Source organism: Stigmatopora nigra, unplaced genomic scaffold, assembly GCF_051989575.1.
Source record: "Stigmatopora nigra isolate UIUO_SnigA unplaced genomic scaffold, RoL_Snig_1.1 HiC_scaffold_26, whole genome shotgun sequence".
NCBI lineage: Eukaryota > Metazoa > Chordata > Actinopteri > Syngnathiformes > Syngnathidae > Stigmatopora > Stigmatopora nigra.
In genome coordinates this window covers 504,289-529,977 of record NW_027551605.1, presented here as the reverse complement: position 1 = coordinate 529,977, position 25,689 = coordinate 504,289, and the positions used below count along the sequence as shown (strand labels likewise).

At 39.8% G+C, this 25,689-nt stretch overlaps 2 protein-coding genes across 3 annotated transcripts in view; one reads left to right on the top strand and one right to left on the bottom strand.

Annotated features, from left to right (window-relative positions):
• The window catches only part of eva1aa (eva-1 homolog A, regulator of programmed cell death a), an 82,441-nt gene that overhangs the window by 40,449 nt on the left and 16,303 nt on the right, over window positions 1–25,689 (top strand). For both annotated transcript variants that reach the window (XM_077711567.1, XM_077711569.1), the window contains exons 9-13: window positions 6,847–7,234; window positions 17,695–17,915; window positions 18,303–18,426; window positions 19,614–19,766; window positions 23,198–23,341. In XM_077711567.1, coding sequence (XP_077567693.1) covers window positions 6,847–7,234; window positions 17,695–17,915; window positions 18,303–18,426; window positions 19,614–19,766; window positions 23,198–23,341 — 1,030 coding nt within the window. The remainder of the gene's footprint in view (window positions 1–6,846; window positions 7,235–17,694; window positions 17,916–18,302; window positions 18,427–19,613; window positions 19,767–23,197; window positions 23,342–25,689) is intronic.
• On the bottom strand, window positions 4,234–6,155 carry mrpl19 (mitochondrial ribosomal protein L19). The gene is made up of 6 exons (XM_077711532.1): window positions 6,005–6,155; window positions 5,735–5,858; window positions 5,531–5,649; window positions 5,335–5,469; window positions 5,081–5,262; window positions 4,234–4,582 (listed from the first exon to the last, which is right to left on the bottom strand). The coding sequence occupies exons 1-6, from the start codon at window positions 6,081–6,083 to the stop codon at window positions 4,346–4,348; spliced, it is 876 nt and encodes a 291-aa protein (XP_077567658.1). The 5' UTR covers window positions 6,084–6,155; the 3' UTR covers window positions 4,234–4,345.

Below are 25,689 nucleotides of genomic sequence, written 5' to 3'. Positions count from 1 at the left end.
CTTGACTCTCAGGCGCTCAGATAAATGAGGTTAATAAAGTAGAACGTTTACTACCAACTCTCCCATTGACCTCCTTATTCTGCATTTACCCTGCGATTTCCACATCCAGCTCCTTAACCAAGCACTCCTCCCAACTCTTAACTCTTCACTTTCATCTCAGCTGCCAGCTTTACTTCCTCTTTTCCTGACTTTTTTTCTTCTTTTTCTTTTTATTTTATGATTGTCATTGGTGCAGGGCGAAAGCTTAGGGATTTCCTTCTTCCATTTCCCAGGACAGAGCTGCAATTACAGCTTGGGATGGAGGAAGACCAGCTGTGTGTGCCCCCCTATTGGGAATAGTGAGGATGCTAAGATTAGGGCGCCTCTCAGAGGAACAATTTTGCGACTGCAACTATATATCATATTGAGATCAAAGCATCCGGAAGAGTTTTCCCGAGCTCATGGTTGCTTTTCAAAGTGCCCTGACAAGGTCATCGTGACCAAACAGAACCAAGCAGCCATCATAGCACCTAGTGTGCCGTGTTATGACCCGTCTTGAGCGTGAAAACCCACATAAAAAACACAAGCTGTGGATAGAACAGGCCGTGATTGCTTGGAAATGTGAAAAATGCGTTAAACAACCTTGGTGCTGTTATCTTCAGAAATTTCACAGACTTAGGAATTATTTATTCTACCAAAACAGGACACATTGAGACAGCTGCCATTTGTGCAGGGAATTCTTTTGGAATAGGATGGAGAGATATAATAATGTCATATGAATTGTCTGACACACAGTTCTGATTCATTTTTTTCTCTTAATATTCTACTTGTTGCCCAAGGCATGAAATACCGCATCAAAACAACAGGATGCTCTAAGTTGTTCCATTTCCCTTTCCTTGCAAGCTGCATAATGTTGGCTTTGTTTACTATGGGACAATTAATTGATAGATGACTCTAATACAACATGGTTTCGTGCTAGGAAGATATTTTAAAATGACAGTTCATAGTGTTCTTTTGGTCATATGATCATAAGTTGCTGGTAAACTTGAATAAAGCTCATAGTGGTACGATTTTTATTGATTTTTTAAAATTTTTGGCCTTAGGGATTTGTAAGGCAGCCAATTAGGACACTCATAATGCCACCAGTGTTTTTTTTTTAAGGTTGTTGCTTGTACAGTGTTCCATCAAGTATTTTTACTTGAACACAACATGAAATACTCTATTTCAGGAAAAAGAAACGACTTCCAATCAGAATTTTTAATGGATACATTTTTTAAAAGCAGTTTTACAAGCATCACAAAATATCAGTACATGTCCACAGTATGTGACAAGACATTTTTCTTAATGCTTCTTCAAATCGTTGACCTTTTATTGTCGTGAATGGCATAAATCTTACACGGGTTTGACAAGTGTTGATAATTTGTTTGACAAGTGCAGGCTGGTAGATTTGAGAGTGGGCGGGCTGCTCTTATTTGGAAGTGTTCAGTCAGTTCCGCCAATTAAAGGGGCTCCTCTCATTCCCTTTCAATGGGAAAATGACAGTATGATGCGTAATTGGTGTTTCATTGTATATCAGTGACAAAGTTAGTTTTCACTATGATTGCTTGACAACCTGTACGTAATATAATGTATAATATTTTAATTGAGCATTGTGTCTTGTCGGCTTTTTGTAATCCGATTTTGTAACTTCCAAATCTCAGATTTTAATTCCCATGCTTTGTTGCAACAAGCACATAAAGATGACACTCAAAAATCTTGCCTCTTGATGCTTTGTCAAGTGTGAGAAATTCCAGCTACGTCACGGCAACATGAATTATCAGTTGTGCCACGACGTGAGTGTGAGGAATTTGAGAGGACCACGGTTTCCTGTTTCAGTCGTTCAGTCCCTTCAGTTCATTCGGTAGGCGTTGATGGCCACTTCCCCCGTGTGCCCGCCAACGGAAATCTACCTCGCAAACGTGCCGCTTGATTGACATCCTGACCCGTGACACATAAAAGGACTGCTTGGCCCCTAACTGCAAGTGAACCTGTGACCCCCACTCCCACCCCTCCGGACCCCCGCCAGACCCCTACCACACAGGACGCCATTAATAAAAATGGCTCTTGATGGGCGCCTGTTCCGCTGCAGGCATCAGCTGCTGGCTAGGCGACGTACGTCAACAGCTGCTGCCTCTGTCCGGTTGTGTGTGTGTGAGTGCGTAACGAAAAGAGAGAGTGATGGCAGCAGGAGTCCATCGGGGGCCGGGTGAGGGGTGCAGACGCCCGTGTCATTTGGCTCCAAGCATATGGTGAAATTCAAGTGTGTAATTCAGGCCGGGATCCACGGGTGGCCTGGCATATGCGTACGCACACGACTAGAATCATCTACTACACACAAAGTGACAGGATGTTATTTACCTGAGGCCTACGGGTGGCCTAAGATCCTGTTGCGCTTGTCAAATGTACAGTCAGTTCAAATAACCTGTGGTGTTTCGAAAAAAAAAAAAAGAAAAGCCAAGAACTACTACATACATGCATTTGTGCATGGATAAACAGATGTTTATATGATACAGTGTAAGGGGAGTTTGGAAATTGGTGCTAATTTGTTAATCTTACAATTATGATCACTTTTTTCTTTAATTAAAAACAGGTTGGGCCATTATATGTGCTCATAAAAAATGTTAATTGTGAAATAATAGCTCTGTGTGTGGTGTAAATTATATTTTGGCAGTCATTCAGTGTCAGCTCTTCCAGTTCAAATGGATTGGACGTACATATATGGTCAACGGGGAATGTTTAGACCAGGCATGTGCAAACTACGGCCCTTTAGGGTCTTTATTCCGGATTTTAATGATGAGTGATGAGTATGTTAATACTTGAGTCCTTTTTTTCTGAATATGTTTCATATGTACTGTTAACGGATGCACTTTTTTTATATGTATCCTATCTTGATGCCGACCCCGCCCATCCCTCAATTTTTTAAAGTCAATGTGGTCCCCGGGCGGACAAATTTGCCCACCCCTGGTTTAGACACTTGTCAAGAAAACCCGCCTTCCAATCCCACGTCGAGCTTGAATGGTGCATATCTGGTTTCCTGACAAGCAGGGCCTGTCCCAGACGTTTACAGTGTCCACTGTTTGAGGTGTCTGTCCGCCAAGGCTGATATGATAGCGTAGGTACGTGTGTTGGGGTTAAAAGTATGCATGTATGGCTGTTTGATCTTCCCCCCCCCCAGCCAAGGGGGATGTAACTCCTCTCCAGGTGCATAGAAGTCAACCTGAGGGCATGAGAGACACATTATGATATCTCACTGTCTTACGCACTCACATGCAAACACAGGAACTTTCCTTGAAGCAGTAACTGCACCCAAAAAACTGGTTCACCAGTTGTGGTATACTTAGAAAGACTTGGCAGAATACTGTAGGATAAACATCCCGGATCCGTAGTACATCAGTTAGGAAGAGCGGGGGGAGGAAAGCAAAATAAAAAGGGAAGGTGGTGGAATGACAACATAGTGGGTGATTTACTGTATACACAAAAGCAGCTGGCTTTTTTTTTTTGCTGCAAGTGTTGATGTTTTTGTAGCGGACTCGGGGTCATTTGACAGGTGCGTCGTTTGGCGTCAAATACGTTGTTGTGTATACTACATGGGATGACGCTAAAAGGGGTTCGAAGACGTGAGCTGTTAGAATAGATGATGGATCTAATGTTGGTGTGGTCTGTTATGAAAATGCTACTCTATCAGGCATTATAGGCCATTTTCAACCTCTGCAATATGGAGAAATTAAAGTGGAGGGACTCATTGGTTGTTTATACACACTTCTCCTAGAGCAGACATAACATAAGGAGCCTAAGTGTTTTTTTTTTTTTTTTTTTAGTTTAATACTAGGCGAGTGACGCGCTAACATACCTTCCCAACACCACAACTTTCCATCCACAACAGTAAAACACTACTGGGTGTCCTCGCTACATTTGCTTTCAAATACCACCATGCACTTTCCTCTCTTTTTACAGGTTTATACAGAGAGTGAACTACTTCTAATCGCTAACTTGTACTCAAAGGTTTCTTTTAGGCTTTTTTGCGTCTATGAAAGCACTAAGCTCACTACTGTTGATTCAACTGCAAGAAAATTGGCAAGGTTCTTGCTGCAAATACAGAGGCTCGGTTATGCAAGAGATGCTGTATGTTTCAGGACCATAGGAAAGGAAACAGTGCCACCCAGAGCCAAAACTGGTTCATATGTATAGAAATAATAGACAAAGTCCTGCTTTATTTACTGTTGAATTCCATTTATTAGACAATATCTGCATGTATATGGACTTTTGGCCCAAAAGAAAAAAAATCATAGTCCAGTTTGTTGATTTTTGGGGGGAAATTTATGGGAGCTCAGGAGGATTTCATCTTTTTCATCTCATGCTGCATTTCATTGTGGATCTCCTTTTCTATATCAGTGGTGTCGTACTCCCGCAACATGTCATACTCCAACCAAGGCATTCCGTATTTCTTTTCAACGTGCTCCTTTCCAGCGGGGGATACATAGAGTTCAAAGGGGATGCCCTGGATGGCAAATTTGGGACGCTCCCAGTGTTTGGACCATGGTCTTGGACGCATCTTTACTTTGACCTGAAGGACAGGTAGGGAAAAAAATGTTGAATAATATTAGACATTGTAGCAACAGTGTAGAAGATTTATAGATATTCTGATATTTAGTGTTTTTTTTTCATTTAAATTTAGCTCTCTGCCCCCTTTAGCCAGTTTGGTATTTTCTTAACTGCAAGTACTAAGAAAAAAAATGAAATTAAGTAGGTGACTTATACAAATAAAAAAAAAACAGCAATTAACAGTGTGCATTTAGAAATTAATTTAGTTAGTAGCCAAATGGTGTAATTCTTGCAGAAGAGAACAAGTTATGACTTAAGCAATACAAATGTGTTTCTATGCTAATATAATACATCTTTAAATACAATATTGATTTGACATATTTCATCCCAAATCTCAATATTTTAGATCTGTGTGTTTACATTGTAGGAAACACTGTGTATGGCACTCATGTTTATATCACATTGCATGATATTTTTGTGATGCTTTGACAAGTAATTTTGCATCCCAATCTTATCTCACCGTGTTAATTGGCACTTCTCCAGTAGGAGAAATGGGTAAGGGTTTCATTTCCGGATCTACGGTGCTATACTCAGGCAGGGCATCTCTCAAATACATCAAGTTGTCATCCAGCCGCTTCTCCAGCTTCAGCACCTGGATCTCCCGCAGACGTGGGTTGTACAGCTCGTAGCACATCTCCACACCTAAAAAAGTGCAAACAACTTTCAGTATTTTGAAGGAAAAACATCAGATAAATGCACACCCCATGTAGTCACCTTGACCGTTGATGATGTTCCTCAGGATAAAAGTTGCCCCGAGACCTTTGCCACCTCTTTGGATGCATATGCCAACAAAGCGGTTTAATTTGCCACTGGCATTGGGGTCGGCCATGGTCGCGGCAAGTATACTGCCTATGAAATCGTAACTCTGTATGAGTATATTAATCAAAGTGGGGCACATCTACTGACTTACCAACGTAGAATTCTGGGATGTTGATCACACTCCTTCTACGGCCCATGTCTCTCCTCTCCATGAAAAACTTGAGGGGATTTGTCCTTTGACGGGGAGTGATGAATTCTGGGCTCAGGAATCTAACAGACAAGAAAGATGTCAAGTTAAGGTAGTGCATTGCAAAACTCGAGACAAAACGATAACATTTGGGAATGTTGTGCATACTTTCGGAGGGCTGCCACACTTTGCGTTTTGTCAATGATAACAGGCTTTGGCGGAGGGGTGAATTTCGGGGGACCCCCATCATCGCTTCCAACAGCCAGACGACACACAGATGTTGATAAACAACCTGAATATGAACAAGATCACCCATTTTATCATAACTCAAATAACCTAAGGACGGATGACTGAGTTAACAACGTTATCTAACTGTTTCATTGCACGATCGTCACTATTGTCTTTATAAGAGATAGCTGGATACACGTGGTGACTTACGTTCATTTCGCAGATGTAGATTTCTTAGGAACATTGATGAAATCAGACATTTTTCGAGTACTTTAGTGGGGGCTGCCATCTTTGACCTTCTGTTGTCGCATGTCTTGTACGGAAGCCTTAGTGGTACATACTAACAGATTGTACACTGCTGCAGTGTTGTCTAATGTCCGCAAAACGGCAGTAATGTTCTTCAAATGGATTTGGTTCATTGCTCTATGTATAGTAAATGCAAATCGATGTTGCAATGTAGTTTATTAGGAATAACTAACCCTTATCCATGCATATACTTTTAATAACATGCATTTTATAGGTGATTATATGAGTGCATGTCAATATAGTTCTATGAAAATGCAGGGAATTGCATGCATACATCATGCAATCATTGTGCATTAAATTCATGGTTTGATTGTACTTTATTTTTTGAATGAGTATAGCTTCCGGTACTTATTATTTATTTTCTTTGCACATCTATTTTGTGCAATGTGGGAGTTCAATACTAACCCACAGGTGCCTCGCAATAAATTAGATTAGTAGTCATTTCCAAACCATGTGCTTTAGGAGGTAAGTTGAGTGGTAAAGTTATATATTCTATCATGCCGAAACGTGGATTTTCCCTTAAATGGGTGTATTCTAATGAATATATGCGATATGTTTGAGTTGATGCGCTAAAAAAAACGTTCTTTTGCATTGCATTTGGCTCGGGTGCGCTTGTTTGCAACATCGTGTGTGTTTTGCAGGCAAGCAATGCAATCGGGGATTTGTCCTTCCCCTCCTTTCTTTTAATAATGCAGTAAGAAATGTGATATTGTTAATGCTACCGTTCTGCCTAATTGCATCTGCAGGTGTCAGGAAGCTTGCAGAGGAGGGCGATGGTTCTCCAGGTGGGCCACACCACCTCCACCAACACAGTTCAAAGAAGGCAAGGGAAAAGGGAGGAAAAAAACAGCACAGCTGCACCCTGGAGGAGGAGGAAGAAGAAGAAGAGCCTCCATCCCGGTGCCACGAGTTTTTTTGTGGCGTGCTGGGAGGACATTGAACGCACCACTTGGAGCTTTCTTTCCCCCCGATGTGGACTTTTTGATGCCAAGGCGGACCTGACATGCACCTCTGAGGCTTCAAGGATGTTCCACCTCGATGGGACTCTCTCAGCCGTTACTTATGCGCTCCTGTTGGGGATAACCTGTTTGAGCGTCGTCTGTGATTTCTCCAAAAGCAACGCGGATTTCTCAGGTTAGTTTTCTCTCTTTTACTCACATTTATTATGCGGTAAAAACACGCGCGTGTGTGCGAGCGCTTGTTTTGAAGTTGCGCAACAGTCGCGTTGGTAGTGGCGCTCCATACAAGAAAGAGTATTTTTGCATACGTTTTGACATCAGAAAGTCCATTTTTGTCTTGCAATCTCGTTTGTTGTTAAATGCGCAACACGTGGGAGTTTGTGGTTAACATTTTACACGTTTGGCAAACTATCAAAGCTGGTGAATTCACTTAGAAATTGATTTAGAACTTTGCATTGAAAATACTACGCCCATAAGGACGTCATTATGTTATCAATCATGGGTTTGGGGGTTGAGGGGGGTCGTTGTTTTGGTTGAAATGTAAATATTTACCCTCAGTTAGTTGTCACACATTACTTACTATACATTTACTGCCTTTCTTCTTTGCTTTTGTCCTTAAGTTTTACATTTTCTTCGTAAAGTCAATGGTATATTAACAGTATGATATACATGTAGCCATTAACCAATTGTAATACTAATAGGTATCACCCTCAATATTTTCCTTGTTTACTTTGGTGGGTGTCAAGGTAACACATGCAAATGTATCCATGCAAATAACTTCATCTTTATTTGTAAACAGCCAGTGAAGTACAAACAAGCCTTACTCCACTATCTAACATAGATAAATAACTAATTTGAAGATTCATAGCTCAAACAAGTAAACAGACCTGCAGCTAAATAAGTACACGTGTAAAGATTCTGTCAAAGTAAACGAACAAGTTCATAGCAGCGTATGAAACCTGCCAATTACCCAGAAGCTACACTTTGTGCACAAAGGCTTGATAGAATATGTGGCTTTTTATGGCTCTTAAGAAAGTCTCCATTCTGAAATCAAGGCAGCAAATTGAACTAATGAGCCTCTGTGTTCCATTTCCGAGCCCAAAGCATGCCTGTAGGTTTTGTTTACTGTGTCATAAAGCAGGAAGGTGGCTTTGTATTGGTGTTAATTGGACTCTAATGGCTGTAATAGCCGGTTAGTACACTGCAGGGGAGAGAGGCCACGGACCACATTCGTGTCACTTACACCCTACGTGTACTGTATGCTTGGGTTTTAATACCAGACTATTATAAAAACACTGTAAACAGGGTTGCTGATTATAATGAGGTTGTCGTTTTGGTCGCCAATGAGGCGAGACTGATTAAAATGAAAGGTAAATTGTGTAGGAAGTGATTTGAACGGCTAATTACAGATTTCCTCTTTGAGGTTGTTCCCCAAAACAGCAGCTCAGCCGCGATTATAGCAAAACTTTGTCGTAGTCCGTCATTAATGAATTAAATTGGAACTCAGGCGGGGTGTATGGTGTATTGGCCCTTTGTTTTCCTTGTTTGTTGTGTACTTTTGAGGCTAAATCGGATGGGGTTTTTTTTGCTTGTAATCTCAAAAGTGGTAGTCAACTCCCCATAGTTAGCTGGGATAGGCTCCAGCACCCCCTGTGACCATGGTGAAGATGTGGATAAGTAGTTTGGAAGATGATTGAATGCAATAAATTTGCTTTGCCTTGTCCGGCCTCCTGTCACAAATCCCCATTTAACACCAGTGAATGGGATGTGAGGGTTTTGCAAAGGTCACAAGGGTTAACAGAGGTCACTGCATTGTAAACGAGAATATGGTTTAGGGCGGCTGTACATCTCAGTCTTAGTCACTTTGTCACTCTGTCTTGCATTTATCATCTTTTTTTTAACCTTTATTAGTTACATAGTTTTTTCAGTCCCCAAAATGTTGTTCTAATGTAAACAAACCATCTATTATTTCCTATTTTCTGTTGGAAATGTACAAATGACCCCTTAATCCATTCAGAATTTTGAGTACTGAACCCCACGCTCTGTCTATTCATGGCCTCCCCCTTTTTTACACATGGTCATCAGCTCCCCTTCATTTTTTCTAAAGCTTTTGCCTTCCTGGGGCTTGCCCTTAACACTGTGTCTGTGTGCGTGGGTTGTGTGTGTGGATGGATTGGTGTGTGGGCCAGGTGAGCTCTATTTAAACAAATAGATCCTCTGACTTGTTTTGTCTAGCTGACTGTAGACAGACGGCAAGTCGTACAGTGAATGGCTGACATAAGATCACTTTTCTCTTTGTCTAATCACATGCAAGAGGACGCCGGTCGTCTTCACGGGTTATTTTACTTCTTAGGGAGTTGCAGACATCAGATGACATCATTGTTTTTGTTGCATTATCAGAGCAGAAACCACAAAACTACATAAAGTATGTGGAGATACAGGTTTCAGTTAAGTTTGCCCCATAGAAGTGAATCAAGTGGTGGGTTCTGTGGTTTTTGGGTTTTTTTTAACAGCTAGAAAAACCATGGATCCGGATATAATATTGAATATAAACAAGTATAGTATAGTTGTTTAATGAATTTAAATTGTATTATCATGAAATTAGTTATCCCTAAAGTTATATACATGCTATATAGTGAATGGAAAATATCAAATAGAGCTCAGTGATGTCATTTTTTCCCCCTTGGTTGGAACTATGCTATTTTTATGACTTTAAACATCACCTTTGCTGAGAGCTTAAAAGATGATTAGTTGATTGTTAACTAAATGATGGGATTATTCATATACCTGTTGAAACAGGTAGTGCTTATTATGTAGACAACTATAATTTAGGAGACAGACTTTCAAGGTTAAGGTGAGGAGGATGCATATTGCAGTTTTTTCCATATACTCAAATATTTATGGTTGTTGTTGGGCTTCTCCTTTGTGCATTGGAACAAATGCTCAAAATGTATTTCTTTTTGAATGCATTTAGTGCACATTTATACACAAAAGGCAGGCATTGCACCTGTGTTTGTGGTCAAATGCTTTTGAATGGAGATCTTAAATCAATCTTGAAGTAATACTTTCCTTTGATTTGTATTTTTTTTTAAAGCCCTGCATGGAGAGTATGCTATTAAACCATTTCCTGAAATGTATATTGTCCCACTTGGGAATTTATCATTCTCAAAGGGGGTAATCTTCCTTGAAATGAATTTAATAGACATTCCTACGTGGAAAGGCATTTGAAAAGAAATGTGGTGACATGATTAATGTGGAAATATGTCCAAGGTAGACGTGCTTCAAAGCTTTGTGTCAACGCAGTCAAGTCTGGGCACACAAGACATTTAAATGGACCACAATCACAGTCACTCATTGTTGTTCATAGATTAGTTGAGGTAATGCTCCTTAAATCTGTGTTCAAAATATTTTGGAAACACGGTAACATGGTTACTTTTAAGGATTTGAAGAATATTTCTACTTCTTGTCACACTATTACTACAAATTGGAACTCAAGGCAATACAACTTTGAATACTGATATTATGCAGTTTTAAAAAGAACTATATTGTTTTTAGTATGATTGTAAGCCTTTGTTGTAGCTCTGGTTGTTATAGTGCTATTGTACAAATATTATTGAGTTGAGAAGAGGTCTGGATTGCTTGTACTTGTCCTCTCTTGCAAAATGAAAAACATGGCAGCGCCAAGACAAACTAGTGATTCCATGATGGGAGATTCTTGAGTGACACTCTAGGCATCACACAGCCAACCTATCACTTTATTCAATTCAAAAAATGACCAATATCTGTATTTGGCGAATCCTCTTCCCTGAATCAATTTTTCTAGAATATATTCAAATAGCATTAGATAAATGGCATAGCTTAATTAGAGAAGTTTGCCATATGTTGAGGACAAGCCCGGTGGGCGTTTGCACCAGCAATTATCTCTCCATGTCATTCCGTCTTAAGTGCGCTGTTGAATTATGTCCTGGTTTTTCTGTTCTTGTGTCTTTTAGAATTTACCTTTGATGGTCTCCATCATCTTCTTTATTAGAGTCCTTCAATTCTACCTTGATCTAGTTTGCTTTTAATACTCCTTTGCTTATACTTTTCCCAGCTCCTTGAGTATTGCTGACGGAAAGAATATTCTACTTTCTAAAGTTTGATGAAAAGCCGGTGAGGTGGGGCGCACAAGGGGGCCCCGTCTGAACAAGGAGGCTTTGTACAGCCCCCCAACTGTGTCGCCCTGACAGTCTGCATTACAACACGCTACAGCAGCCTGCTCCCAAAAGCAGGGGCTAATCTGCTGCTTTCTGGCCCCTTAGAGTAGCCCAGGTAAGGGGCTCTGGGGAATTTTGCAGTTTTGCATTGCAAAACGATATTAGGTACTGTACACTGGAAGCAAATTGTAAGCAAATTTCCTTTCATTCTGTGGTAGGAGGATCTTCTTCATCATTATGGGGAAAACTACAAAAATAACTCCGTCCAAGTCACTTTTCTTCCACTAAATCTTGTCTTCATCAGTTAGACAGTTTTCACATTGTTGGCAAAACTTTTTCTCCTTGTTTTCTTGACTGTTTGTAAAGTTTTGGGGAAAATCCATTTGTGGACTGTTAGGGCAAAACAAATCCAGCATTGATCTTTTAATGACCACCAGCGGATGTTCTCTTAAAAAGAGTCTGGTCTTTTCGTGGTGACCTTCCTGGAAGTTGATCTTCTGGCTAAGTCCCACTGGGCGTGCTTGCCGGTGGCTTTTCTCTCCCTAGGCCACTCTGAGGTTGTTCTATTGCTTGTTTTCACAGAGCAGCTCCTGTGTTAAGCTTGTTAATTCCCCTCCAAGCTCATCCTGTCAGATCCCACCCACTTGTACCTTTTTTTAAGGAAATGCCTCTCTTCACAGTACATTCTTCAAGCCTTAAAATGGGGCTTTTCTTTTTTCTGATTCATTCAGACAAACTTGTATGTTGAGTGTTTTCTTTTTTTGTTGACTTCTAGGAAGGCCTGCTTGCTCTCTCCATTTGAATTCTTTTGCTCCACCAAAACAAGCCTCACATCTATCTAAATCCGTTAAAAAAAAAGTGTTTTTCATCTTATCTTTTCTTGAACTTCTTTCTTCAGGCTTCTGAATGTCCAAAAAGGGCTGTTTTATAGGCTTTTGTAAATCTGATGAGATGCAATATAAATATTATGTGGGAAATGTATCTTAACATACATTATAGTCAATCAAACATGGCATTATAATTGATAAAATAAGATAGGTTTATTCTCCAATGTATTGCATGTTCTCCAATGATGTGTGTTCATATTGCACATCATTCATAATATATATTGACCATTTTTTCAACTCCTACAACTTGCTCTTGTCCATTTCATTATGAAGAAGAGGGTGCCCTGATAAAGGATCCATCTGTTGTTCACTTAGCGACAATAAAGACAGACAGACGCTTCTGTCTTGAGTCCAATGAGTCCGTCTGGCAACCACGCAGTTCTCGCAGGTCATAAAAATGACCATTAAAATGACGTAGCATCTCACCTTCCCATGCACTGAAGCTCCATCTCTTTCTGTGCATCGTCCCGTCTTCACTGATTGCGTCTGGACAGTCTTGGAGGGTCTTAAAGCACATCTCTCGTCCCGTCCCCCCCACGTCATGCTTTCACCACCTTATCCCTTTTCACCAGTGATAAGTGCCCTCATAACGGACATGCACAGAGTAAAAGTGTCCTCTTGCAGATTGTCCTTTGACCTCAAGGGGTCATAAAGAGAGGCACAAGCTAAAGGAGGTCGCGGGAGGCCGGTCGTGGGACTGGAGTTTAGTTTGTGGGTACTCCCCAGGGAAGAAATATCTCCTTTCCTACTGTGAGGCCACGTCTCTCTTCCCGGCAGATGTTTGGTACCCTGTTGCACGCCCGAGGATGAACTCAGACAACAGAGTGGGTTCACTCTTTAACGTGACCTCCGACTTGTTGCTAATGTCACTTGGGTGGCCTTTGATTGTCACTACACAAGCTGTATTGATCCAAATGGGGAGAAAAGGCACATTGAGGATTCAAGCAGAAGAAGAAGCCTGCCACTATTTTGGCGTGTGTGTCTGACAGTCAGTTTCTTGGGTTCCATGTTTTGATGATCTAGCTTCTGTAATAAACCAAACTGCCGTTAATTTAAATGGAGGAGTTTTTTTCTACTATATGTGGCATTACAAGGCTAACTTTAAAAATAAATGTGATTATAGTGCCTCTACAATTTAGCAGGCTCGACTGGGGGTTTGTTTTTAATGTCTGCTGGTCTGTTGTTTGTGTAGTTAAGGGTGCGTAGGAGTTGCTTGCATCCCTGCTTTGGATTACTACTTCGAGGTCTGCTCTTTGTCTGTCAGGAGTTAGAAGGCATTTGTCCTCTTTTGCCATTTGAATTTGGGAGGTCATAATCAGTGGATATTGATAAAAGTCAATGAGCCAAGCCCTCAGGTTGTTTAGGAACAAAAAACAACATGGGACGTGTTGGGACAGCGTCAGGTCGTGTCTGAGATCTGCAGTCACACAATTGTAGTAAATGAAAGAATCTAAATGTGGTTTTGTATTTGTCTTCTTAAACCAGCTTTCCTGGCATTATGTTGCTCATCTGTCCATTGTGTTATAGACAAATGCAAAAGATGCTTGTTTTGGAAGCAATTTTATGATCTGTTATTGGATCGGTCCCCGCTTAGTTTAAACTGCAAACTGTGAAATGTGTTTTACTTTGTTTCCTGCAGAGAGGATGAGAAATAGGTGGGAGGTCTTTATTGGTTCTGAGGAACAGGATCTATGGCTCTTACTGAGTTTTTGATCAAAAAAAATCCAAGAGCAAGACCATTGCTGGGGTTAAATTCAGGGCTAAGCTCACTCAGCTGACAACCCCCACTTTTAAGTCTGGCTTTTGAATGAGTGTACACAACTAAATGTGAATGAGATCCCTTTCAGGCTGTTCCTTTACATGCCACTCAGTCAAAAAAAAACCCTGAAAAAATCCCCAAAAAGTTATGTTTAGCAGGAAAGCAATTGTACTGAAAGCAGTGGAATGCAATGAATTTTAAGAATGCATTTTTTTTCAGTCCAAGCCAATTCAGGTGTGTCTTAAGGAGTGAGAAATCTTTACTGTGGTCTGCGGTGCTGTTTTGTGTCTTTAACATGTCAGCACACCCTATCAACATGCCTAGTTCAACCCCGTTTATCACTCGTCCGCGTCTTTAAAGGTAAGTCAAGAGGTCTGACCACATGATTTCAAAACCAGAGGGGCTTTATCATCATGTCACGGCTGTGCTCGCGGGGGCCTTGTACAGCCTTTGCGGTCTTTGGGGAGAAGTAATTAGTACAGAGGCTAAAACCACCCTGCTCTGGTCTTTGGATCTCTACTGCCACATCCTGTATGCTCTGGCCATATTCCCAAAGATTTGGACTAAACTTGTGCTTTTTATTGGGTGTTTTTTTCACTTTTTTAAACAGAAAAATGGCAAAACACTTGCTAAACAAAGCCTTTGCTCTTTTCAATTCATCTTGCGCTCTCCCTTCTTCATCTCCAACGCCAATACACTTTAGTCTCTCATGTTGCCTTCATGCTCCCTAGTAATCACCACTAGAAGGGAATTCCTTCTACAGCAGGCCTGCAGATATGCTTTTCTTAAACATTTGATGGTTTTGACAGCTATAATTTGCTTAAAATAACACCAATAAAGCCATGAAGCTGTAAATGGTTTAAAAACCTAATGCAGTCAGATGAAACGCAATGCAGTCTTTGATTTTGTGGCTTTCGGCTACTTTGTTTTTAACGTGGTGTTATTTGAGGTCTTGTTACAAATGTATAATTATTATGATCACTTCATCTATTTAAAGGGAGTTCTTTCGGATTTTTATATAGTGTGGACACTCATAACTACAAAAAAGGGCAATTACATATATGGTGTTAAAGTATAGTTAGAATTTAATTATTATATTTAAAATTAGTGTTATTTGTTCAAGTTTATATTTTTTCTTGGTTTAGTTTATACCTTTTATTCATTGTTTTGTATTTTACTATTTGTTCTTTGTTTTTGATGAATTATTTGTACTATTTTTTTCTAACTGAACCCCAATATGGTTTAGCACTACAACATCTAAACCCAACTCTGCAGTTTTTTCTCATTGTTTTGATTCAAGTAATTATTTAACAAATTACTACATCTTTTGAAAAGAATGAATAAGTCTTAAGCTGAATTTTTTCTCCAGCTGCACTGCCTCTGGAGTTAAATCCAAACCATTCCCCCTTACCTCCTGTCACCTGTCAGAAATATTCAATATGACAGCTTCGGAATGTTTATTTTCACTAACTTTGACTTCCTCTCTGTCTGGCTTTTAATGAGACGTGTGTAAACAAGTTTTCAGACTCCACAATGTCTGTTTGAAGACTTGTTGTAGAGCATTACAATCAATATTTACAAATGACAACATCTAAGCCGTTGTAAATCTTCACAAAGTTAACCATGTTCTTTATTTGCACCCAAGATGCTAGTAGTTAAAAGTTGCAGTTTTAGCTGGACAATAACAGTTAACCATTAACTGCCTTGTCTAAACAAAAAAGGAAGGCTGAAGTTTCGGGCTCAACTCCTTCATTCACGTTCAAATGGCAAGCCCATTGTCGCAAAAACACAAAGAAACTCATCTTATTCGTGGCTATAAATATGTCAACCTGCTTAAAGTTGAGATTTGAAAACAATTAAGCAATAGCCTTCCATCTGAAATATCTAGAAACACAAAAAAGTGTTAATTACATTTGATTTTACAAGTGTTTTTCTTGTTATATATCAATACTACAACACTATTGCATTAATATGATTTTAAAAGTCTAGGATATTTTGCAACAATGTTTGCTCAGCTTTCCCAGGGAGCAAATCTTTCTCTTTTTCTTCCTCCATGTCATGTTGACACAACACACTTGGCCGACACTAATCCCCATCATATGTAGCTCTCCCTCTATTGCAGGGTCAAGATTTGAGGGTCATCACATGATGGATTTTCAAGAGATTCCAATTTAAACTTCAATATGACATCTTATAGCTTCACATGACTGGATTTCCTCTTAACTTGTCTGGAGCGGAATTATCACCAGAGCATCTTTTTAGTTCAGTTTAACTTGTACATAATGGGGACTATCTTTGTAATGGGAATTTACTCAAACCAGCAAGCACAATTGAGGACGGCCTTTGTTCGGCAAAAAGCCAGTACACCCAGTTAAGGAAGGCCTGCCATGAAAAGAAAAGGGGAGGAGAGAATTGTGGGTGTTCTTTGAGTATTGTTCATTTTTTCTGCCTTTGAGGGACACCTGTCATTGGCTAGATGGTTTACACAGGTGCCTCCAAGGCGGCGTCAGTCAACAGGTAACACCATGGAGACAATGATTAAAAGACAAGAAATGATGAATAGCAAGATAATATGAAAAGAAGTCAGTTATCTTTGCGTGAGATAATATGCTTGCCTTCTAATCCTATTTTTTGGGTGGAGGAACATGTCAGTGGTGGCCACTCCTACCTCACAGGTCCAATCAGCTTCCAGTTTATCACTGGAAGCTCTTACACCACACTTGCTTGTTCCCATGGTTTCACTGCTGTCGCCAAGACTCGGCGACTGGAGGGCGGAAAAAACTGGTGGTCCCTCTGAGTAGTGGCTCATGGCGCAAAACAAGCACTAATGATAATTTAATCCGAATGAGCAAGAAACTAGTCTTCCTGCTACTATGTTTTTTTTTTGTTGACATTTTCTACAATACAAAAGTGGTTTTGCAGACCGACAAATAACATTATTTTATGAAACATACATATATTGCTATCACAAATTACATATTTATTTGAAATTATAACTTAAAAGTTGCAAGTCAATGCATCTGTTTATTTTCAAATAACGTATGTGCCTCAGTCAGAGTGGTTTATTAGGCATCCATATTTAGATGCGACCTTTTGAAGCCTTCCTCCTTGAAACTGTGGCCTTGGTGATAAGAGAACAATGCTTGTTTTCTACGTATGCATGCGAGTATGTGTGCTCAGAAACGCCATTTCATTGTAATCCACGCCTCCCAAGCAAAGGCCAACCAAATAGCAATAATTGAATGGCATTCTGTGTCCACTTGGTGTGTGTTGCGACGTATTTGTGTTGTGAGGGCGTGCAATTCTGTTGACTTTTTGTAACTGTTTGCTCAACACTTAACTAGAAGACTTCAACCCAATTTGGGGGTTGTTAGATGTTCTTGAATTTTTAGAATTGATTCTTTACTGAGCAATTGTTCATTGGGATGACGCCAGTGATTAAGTCATTCCTGTTATACATCTGTCCACAGAATTGAAAATGTATATAAGTACTCGGATATTATAGCCAGGCTATCAGCACTTTATATCAAGGTTTTGTCATCACCGGGTGGAATGTTAATGACGACTCTGGTGGGTTTGGTTCTTCTTGCTGCCTTTAATGAAATAGTAAAGTGAAGAGATACAGAAATGCATTTTCCAATGTTAAATAATTGACCAAATGTCTTTATATTTAATTGTTTTTCAACTGGGAATGTATCAGATCATTCATCAAAAGTACCAAGTTGATGTTAATGTAGTCTTTGAATGATCCCAATATATATTAACAGTCCCTATTGTTATCTTGTCTTCACAGGTTACTTGTCCAAAGTGTTGAAGAACTACACGGAGCAGGCCTGCGACGGAGAACTCCTGTCCGTTCGCTGCCCGCCACGGACCACTATCACAGTCCAGTCCGCTTTCTACGGAAGGAAAGGCGCCTCCGACATCCATCGGTGCCCTCAGAGCTACCAGGCTCTCCTTGGTTATTATGACGCTCTGGGGGATGAGTACTGCTCCGTCTCCACTGCACTACAGGTACTAATACCACAATAACCTTGTCTGTTCTTAATTTAAATTAAAATGCCCTCCATTTCATTTCAGACAAATATAATAGTTCATTATCCTCCTCTGTATATAGAATCATTCATTCTACCATTTAGAAATCCCTTGTGGAAAACAGTTCGATAACTCAATGTCACATGTTTGACTATCCTGAATGAAAACTGAGATGGAAAAAGAGATGAATGAGTAGAGTAGACCCTTCCGGATTCCTTCCTTTCCCTCTCCCACCCACCCCCTTCTTTCGGTGCTCTGATGGTTCTAAGAATCCTGTTTGAAGTGGTTTTAGGTTTGCCTGCTCCTCTTTGTTAACCGACTGAAACCATGTTTTGGTCCTCTGCCGCCGCCCCTGCCTCTGTGTAGAAAATGCTGGATGAATGCCAAGACAGAAGGAGCTGTCAAGTACTTGTCAACAGCCGCGTGTTTGGGATTGACCAGTGTCCCGGGAGCAGCAAATACCTCACAGTGTTGTACAAGTGCAGACCCAGTAAGTCATTCCCTATCTTGCATACACACCTGGTGACTTTCATACATTTACCCTCACAAAAAACATACTACTCATAATTGATCAGTTGGAAAAAGTGGTTTTGAATACCATTAATAAGTGTGCCATTGTTTTGTTTGTTTCCTGGAAAATATTGGTTTTGAGATAGAGCTTTCTTGGGTGTTTATTTCTTACAGAATTAACTTTAAACAACTCAAATCCAATCGTGCAGTTCTTAACACCAGCCAATACTTCTCTGCTATTAATCAACTGAGAGAAGTGAGCAAGTTTTAGTCCACATTTATTCATTTAGTCCACCTTTATTCATGTGGACTTATCTCCACCGCCTATTGTCACCCTTAACCGGATAATCGGAAGTGAGAATAGACGGAAGCTCTCTCAATCTCTCCACTAGCCAGGAAACCAAGCACACAACGACAACAATGCAGTAATCCAAGGCCCAAAATCCCGTCTTCATTAGTGACTCTAAAGTGCAGTTCACAGTGGAGTGAGCAGATTTTAAACTACTGATCCCTCTCCTTTGCCTACCTTTCCTACCTCCAATCAACAGCTCTTTGTTCCATGTCACTTAAGAAATGACTTGTGGAGGAGGAAAGAAAGTCTACATGGAGTAAGTAACCCCAGAAAGGTGTCAGTGCCTCTGAAAGGAGATGCCAGAAAAGAGGAAGTGAAGGGGAAAGACTTCATCCATCACTAAAAGGCATAACAAGCCATTCCGGCCATTTTCTTGCCTCCGTTTCTTCTTTGCATTCCTGCTCCACTCCCCACATTAATGCGGGCTGTTTTGATTTGGCGGCCAGTGGTGCTGCTCTGGTGGTCACAGGTCACCATGACTGGATGTGTGTGAGGAATGCCGCTGCATGGCCCTACACGTCCAACTCCCAACACTACCTTTTTTTTCTTCTGTTTACGTTCCTTAATGCCTTCCGGGCCAAAATTGCAAACTTATTGAGAGATAAATATTTGACATATTATACCTTACTTTCATGCCAGATTAAATTAAACTGCGTGTGGAGTGAGCGTTGTAACATGTATTTGGCTGGTGGTGTTATAGCGTGAAATATTTTGGATTTAAAGGAACAGACAACACATTTATAGCAGATGGTAGAATTTTGTTTAATAGTGGTGGAAAATATATGATTGAAACATCTTCCTATTTTTTTTTCCAGATGAATATAAGAGCAAAGTGGTGTGTGAGGAGGACAGGATGAGGCTGAGCTGCAAAAGGGGGATGCAGATCGCGGTCTACTCTGCCATGTATGGTCGCACCCAACAGGGCACCCTTGAATGCCCTCTACATCACAGGAGAGCCCCTTCATTGGGTGAGAAACAACAAATACAGCACACCATCCCATTTCAAAACCACTACTCACATAGCAAACAATAATTTGCCCATTCACCTTCATTACAACAATTTGAAACGGCACCGAATCAATCAATTACGGAATATATTTCACTACTACCTAAAAGTACAAGCTTAAATGTTCTTCTTGGGTTTACATGATTATAGCATTTATATCGTGTTAAGGAGATTTGCGGTTTCCGATTATTTTAAGCTGTTATTTACTTGCTGTCTTCTAAAAACATCCTGAAATATATCAAACTCCTTGCAGACAGACACGCACATTGTCAGGGCGGAACTGGTTTGGAATGCAGATCGGATGTCTTCTAAAGCTTAGAGATGCGCTGTAGGAAAAAAAAGAAGAAGAAAAAAACACAAGGATTGAGTTCCCATTAAGAATGAGTGTGTCTTTTGTGTGGCTGAGCATTCACAATCCAAGTTTGGACGTCTGACAACTGCGCTCGTAATTTAAAGTCGACTTTTTTATTCTTTAATGCCTGTGTGAGTTTACATGGCAAGATGCAACCACACCAACAGTACAATGCAAAGTGGACTTGCCCTGCGGTGCAGATGTGTGTGTGGCCTTTATGCGACACAGGGTTCAAAAGGCTAACGCTGGCTGTGTGAGTAATCAGAGACAATTATAAAGCACATACTGTGCTCATGAAGAATCCCCCCTCCCACTATTCCTGTAGAGCAGCAGGTGTTTGGGTGTGTGTGTGTGTGAGTTTAATATCTAGTTTCAAGCTCTACATTAAATACAGTAGCGTAGCTGTGGCAGTCGCGTTGGCAGATGTTACAGAGGTACAAAGGCCAGATTAGAGGCAGGATAGAGCATTGTGACCCGTCAAATGACATTAGCATTGTGGGTGGTTACAATGCACATGCAAACGACATGCTTGTCTATTTCTTTCAATAATGTACGCATTCACCCCGTCCTTTAATGTGTCTCCAGTGTCACTTGGGAGGAGGAAGTGAGGTTGTCTTGAGTGATGGTTTAGAGCCACACTGATGATTATTTTTCAAAACTGGGCTGCCTCTTTTTGTAGTGGACGTAGAGGAGATGCATGGTGTGTTTTTGGTGTCTGGTACCAAACCATAATATGTCTTTTTTGGTCTACATGAATTTGTATGCACCAGTGCATTTTAGCAAATTATTGTGGGATGTTTTTAAATATTTTTAGGTTAGCAGAACTATAATTTGGGGGAAGATTTCAGGCAAAAGTTCAGATTTGATAGTTTTAAAGCAGTTATTTGGTTCTTGTTTAGTATTTTGACTGTTAAAAGTACATGATATAGTCATTTTTTTACTACAACCTGCAAGAGGAAAATATATCACAGGTTGTATTGGGACTTTAGAGCTTTGTGTTGAGTACTTGAATTGTTAATATGGAAAAGTATATTTTATTATTATTATTTTTTAGAAACATTCTTTATTGCCAGCACAGCTTGAATAGATGGTTCATAAAAAAATGCAGTCAAAGTCATTCTGTTAAGAACAGAGCAAAATGACACTGTCCATAGATTCATGTGAATCAAAATAAGCACTATGCACTTTTTAAAATTTAGCCCAACATTATAATCCTCCACAATCCTCCTGCCAAGATATGGCGACTGTTGTATACACAACATTTTTAGCTTCTAGTACAATTTAATCCTTCTCATCTCAAGGAACACTGCACGATAGCAAAGTGAACTGACACAAGCAAGAATTTGTCAAGAGACTGCACTAAAGGTATGCCAAATTGTACAACTGTGATGTGACAGGTCTTAACAGTGATGGAGGAGCCTCAAAAGAAAAAAAAGCCTTCTCTCTCATCTGACCCATTATCATCACACAAAACTCCTGACATCTAAATTACTCTCCCTTTGCACGTTCTTATACAGTTTTTTTTCTTTCACAGGCCCGCCATGCTTTCATGGTTTTCAGGCAAAGAGATCATAGGCACTGACAGAGCTCTTAACGATTCATCTTAATGGTTTCACTAGAACTGAATAACTGGCTCTGATGCCTTAGACAAAGATAATTACTAGTGTGTTGAATTGTATTGTTCCTTTCTTATTAAATTATTCCTGGAAGAGTCATTTTAAATGGCATTTCCATCCATTCTAATAGATATCACAATTAGTTATTCAACAAACAAAACTGATTTGTCAGTATTTTTAACTGTATAACAATCAGTGGAGTATTGTACTCAATGTATTTGCATAAATATATAATAGGCGCTTTAGTTTGTATTTTTTAATGTCCCCACCAATTGGAGAGAAGACGACATTTTCCCAAATAGAATGAAGTCATGCGCCACTCATATTTTGTGCCTTCAAAATATTCGGCTATCAACTTACACATCATTGCATTTCAGACGACTGCTGTACAAAGACTGGAGGTATCACAAGTGACTTATGTATCAAACGATACGCCTCGTATGTGAGTCATATGAGCGGGAAGGAGGGCGAAGTGGGTCCCCCTATTGTAAATTCCCAGACATGTTTTGTGTGCATGTTGTGTGGGTGGAAAAGTTGGAGCATTGTATTTGAAGATGTTGTCGCCTCAAATATTCGGGGAAAGTCTTGGTTCTGAAACCTTTTGTGTATAAATATATCAAATATGGGTTAGTTCGTGCTTCTTGTTCACAATCTTTAATATTTGGCTTATGAGACTCATGCCTTGTCATAAGTTATTGTTGAGAAAAAGTCTGGGAAATGATTTTTGCAAATGTGATTCATTTAAGTTGTTTTTTTTTTTTTTTAGAAATGTCGCAAAGGTTTTGCTGGTTTCCTGCAGACTGCCACGTCCTGGTCAGGAATTCCAGATTGTTGATTCCTGCTGGGGAATGTCCGTTTGAATTAGAGTTCACATTTGTGGCAAACTTGTTTTGGTGGGATTCATTACTATTAAGAAATTCCATTTTGACATGTTCTTTCATAATGACTGTAGACCCGGTCATTAAATTGCCCATGTTTACTTCCTGACTGCAACAGTTGCCCTTTTGACCTGTGTTACCATTTGTTGTGGCCAGTCGACATCCAAAACCGAGCAGCTCCCTTCCCTTCCGTCCAATCTCTGTCTTTGGGGCAAACTAACTTGACCCCGGTGAGAATTCAGCTTTCTAGGGTGAAGCTTTGGAATGAAATGTGACAGCTAGATTAATCAATGTCTACTATCTGTACACAAACAAGGATCAGGTGTCCTTTTAACAAAAAGAGGCCCCATTTTATTGTTGTGTCTTAGACAAGCCGTGAGACTGCAAATGGAGAGATTTCTAAACATTTCTACACTATCTGACCCTATAATATGTGTGTGTGGTGCTGAGATACATTTATAGTACTTAGTATTATGCAATCTGTTTATCAATCTCTTTAGGGACCTCCATTAATTCATTTTTTGGTCTTTTTTTTGTTTGTTTGCAGATTGTCAATCATCCATTGCCCTTGAGCTTGTGACCTCCCGCTGCCAGGCCAAGAAAAGCTGTGTAGTTCGAGCCTCCTCCAGGGAATTTGGGGATCCGTGCTACTCTGGCACTAGGAAGTACCTCAGTGTCATCTACACTTGTGGTAAGTCATAACTTTCCTAAAGATGCCACAAGAGTGCACCATTTCCTCACTAGTGAGCTTTACTCTTTCAGACAAGGGGCTGCTGCTATTTTGTTTTTCCTATTATAGTACTCTAATATATAAACTAAAAGGCAATTGGGACTATTTCATGATTTTTGGGTCCTTTTTAAAGCTCGAAATTAACCTTTGGTGGAAACAGCAGTTAAAATGAAACTTTTATGTTTTGGTTTATCATAGGAAATCAGTGTTTGCAATCAGAAATATTAATAATGACGTTTAAGAGAAAGGAGCTCAGTGCAGTTTTGAGGTTAGATTTAATTTTTATAACGCATTCCCAATTCATGTTACAAGTCTGGAAATTGCCCATACATTAAAATGTCAACCGTAGTTTGCAAACAAAAAACACATTTATTTTTTACTTTTAAAAAATTGTTACATTTTATCCTTTTCAACCAATCCCAGATCGATAAAACCCCCAAAATACGAGTAATTGTCCATTATTATATCTGTAGATACGCAAGGTGTTTTTTGATGTGCCAGACAAATTCCACAAGCCAAACTCTTAAGTGCTTTAGTGATCCCTAAATGACCGAAACTTGTTTGTTTATTGTGCAGTCAAGTGTGAAAGATGGACTTATTCCTTTGTTTTAATGAGTTACACACCCTCTGGCTAAACTCTGATAGGTCAAGGCTGTAATTCTTTAACTCCTCTACTCTGTCAGACACAACAAACACTCACACCATTTCTAACATATCTGCTTTTAAAACTCTATTGTCAAATAGTTTTCTGAATGTCCATCCAAGTATTATCTTAGTAAGAACCGTTGGATGCAGACAGGAACCACCAGACTGTTCAGCTGTGTTTATGGAGTCGTGTTGTCTTCAATCTGAGTCTGACCTCTCTTATCTGGTCCTGATAACCCATCACCGAGTCGACAAACAGCTCGATAAATGAGCGGGTGTTTGAGAGCGAGAAGGGAAGGAAATGGGATGATAAATGTTCAAGAGAAAGAAAAGAAGGGGTGCCATGTTTTGAACTTGAATACCTCACTGTAACCAACTCTAGACATGAAGTCACTGCTTTCCCTAAGGCATTAAGCAAAGTGGTAGTTATTGGTGGGATGGCGGGGGTCCACAATTTCATTGGTGGTTGATTCCTATATATATATGTATGTATCCGGACTGTGAGTGGAAGAATGTATGTGGTGGGAGTTGTAATGTTTGGAATGGGTTGTCTCTTATATGTCTCTCATAGTGAAACGTCTATAGTCAAGCACCCTTTGGACCACTCTCAAGCATCATTAGTGTTGCACCCCACTGTTTGTTTTAAAGACAAACAAACAAAAATTAAATTAGAGGAAGCGATATGTGAGATTACAGACACCTCGCAGTTCTTTGGAGCACCATGATTGCAGGTTCTTGACTTTTCATCATCAGAACTTAAAACAGTCATAATTTATGTGGTTTTGGAGATTGATTGATGAGAATGCTTAAGGCACTTTCTTAAAAGGAACATTTTTAAACGAGGAAACTTTTGAAGTTGATTTTTTTGAAAGATTTAAGGAGAATGAACTGTTCTATCTCTTGGCAGTCGGCGTTCAGGCTTGCTTAATGTTTGTTTTTGGGGTCATTGCTTTGTGAGGGACTCATTAGTTTTTTAACCCAAGTCTCAAGTCTAAGATGAATACACTGAAATGATAATTTTCCAGCGGGACAGTGTTTATCCTGTTGTTTATTGAATTTTCAGAAAGCTTGACAAGCTTTCAGGAGGTCTTGGATTTGGATCTCAGCTTTCTACTCGCATGAATGGACTTCATCTGCCTTCCACATTAAAAAACATGCCTGTCAGCACAACTGCATGTTTGATTCCCATATTTCTGACTAAGCCTTACCCACCAAATTTTACCTTAAGTCTATTTATTCATAAATACGTTAATACTGGACTATAAGCCACAGGTGTATTATGACATATTGTGGCTGATAGCCACATTAATCAATAGACTTGACCTTTTTGTATTCTATGTATTCAGTTTATACTTCCCTTCCTCCCCTGAGCCATCTTAAAGCTAAATCAAGATAAGGAGGCACTCTTTTCCAAACTAACCCCCTCTATGACTTCCCGTTTGGAGTTCTGCCGTGTAATGGATAACCCTCAGCAAGACATATATGCTGCCTCCTTTGAACCGTACACAGCGGACTATTTGGGAAATTTTAATGAGCAACGGTAATTGCTAAGGAAGAAATTGATTAATTATAACACTTAGCTGATGATAAAAAAAAACACAGCAAAGGTATTTGTTGTTGTTGGAGTGAAACCACAAGTGAAATGATTGGTATGGAAAGATTAC

Bases quoted from the DNA above. Each gene is read 5' to 3' on its own strand.
- mrpl19 (XM_077711532.1), bottom strand. From the start codon at position 6,083: ATGGCAGCCCCCACTAAAGTACTCGAAAAATGTCTGATTTCATCAATG. The intron at 5,650-5,734 runs GTATGCACAACA...CTTGTCTGTTAG, and splicing joins AGTGTGGCAGCCCTCCGAAA to ATTCCTGAGCCCAGAATTCA. The intron at 5,470-5,530 runs GTAAGTCAGTAG...ACGATTTCATAG, and splicing joins CATCCCAGAATTCTACGTTG to GCAGTATACTTGCCGCGACC.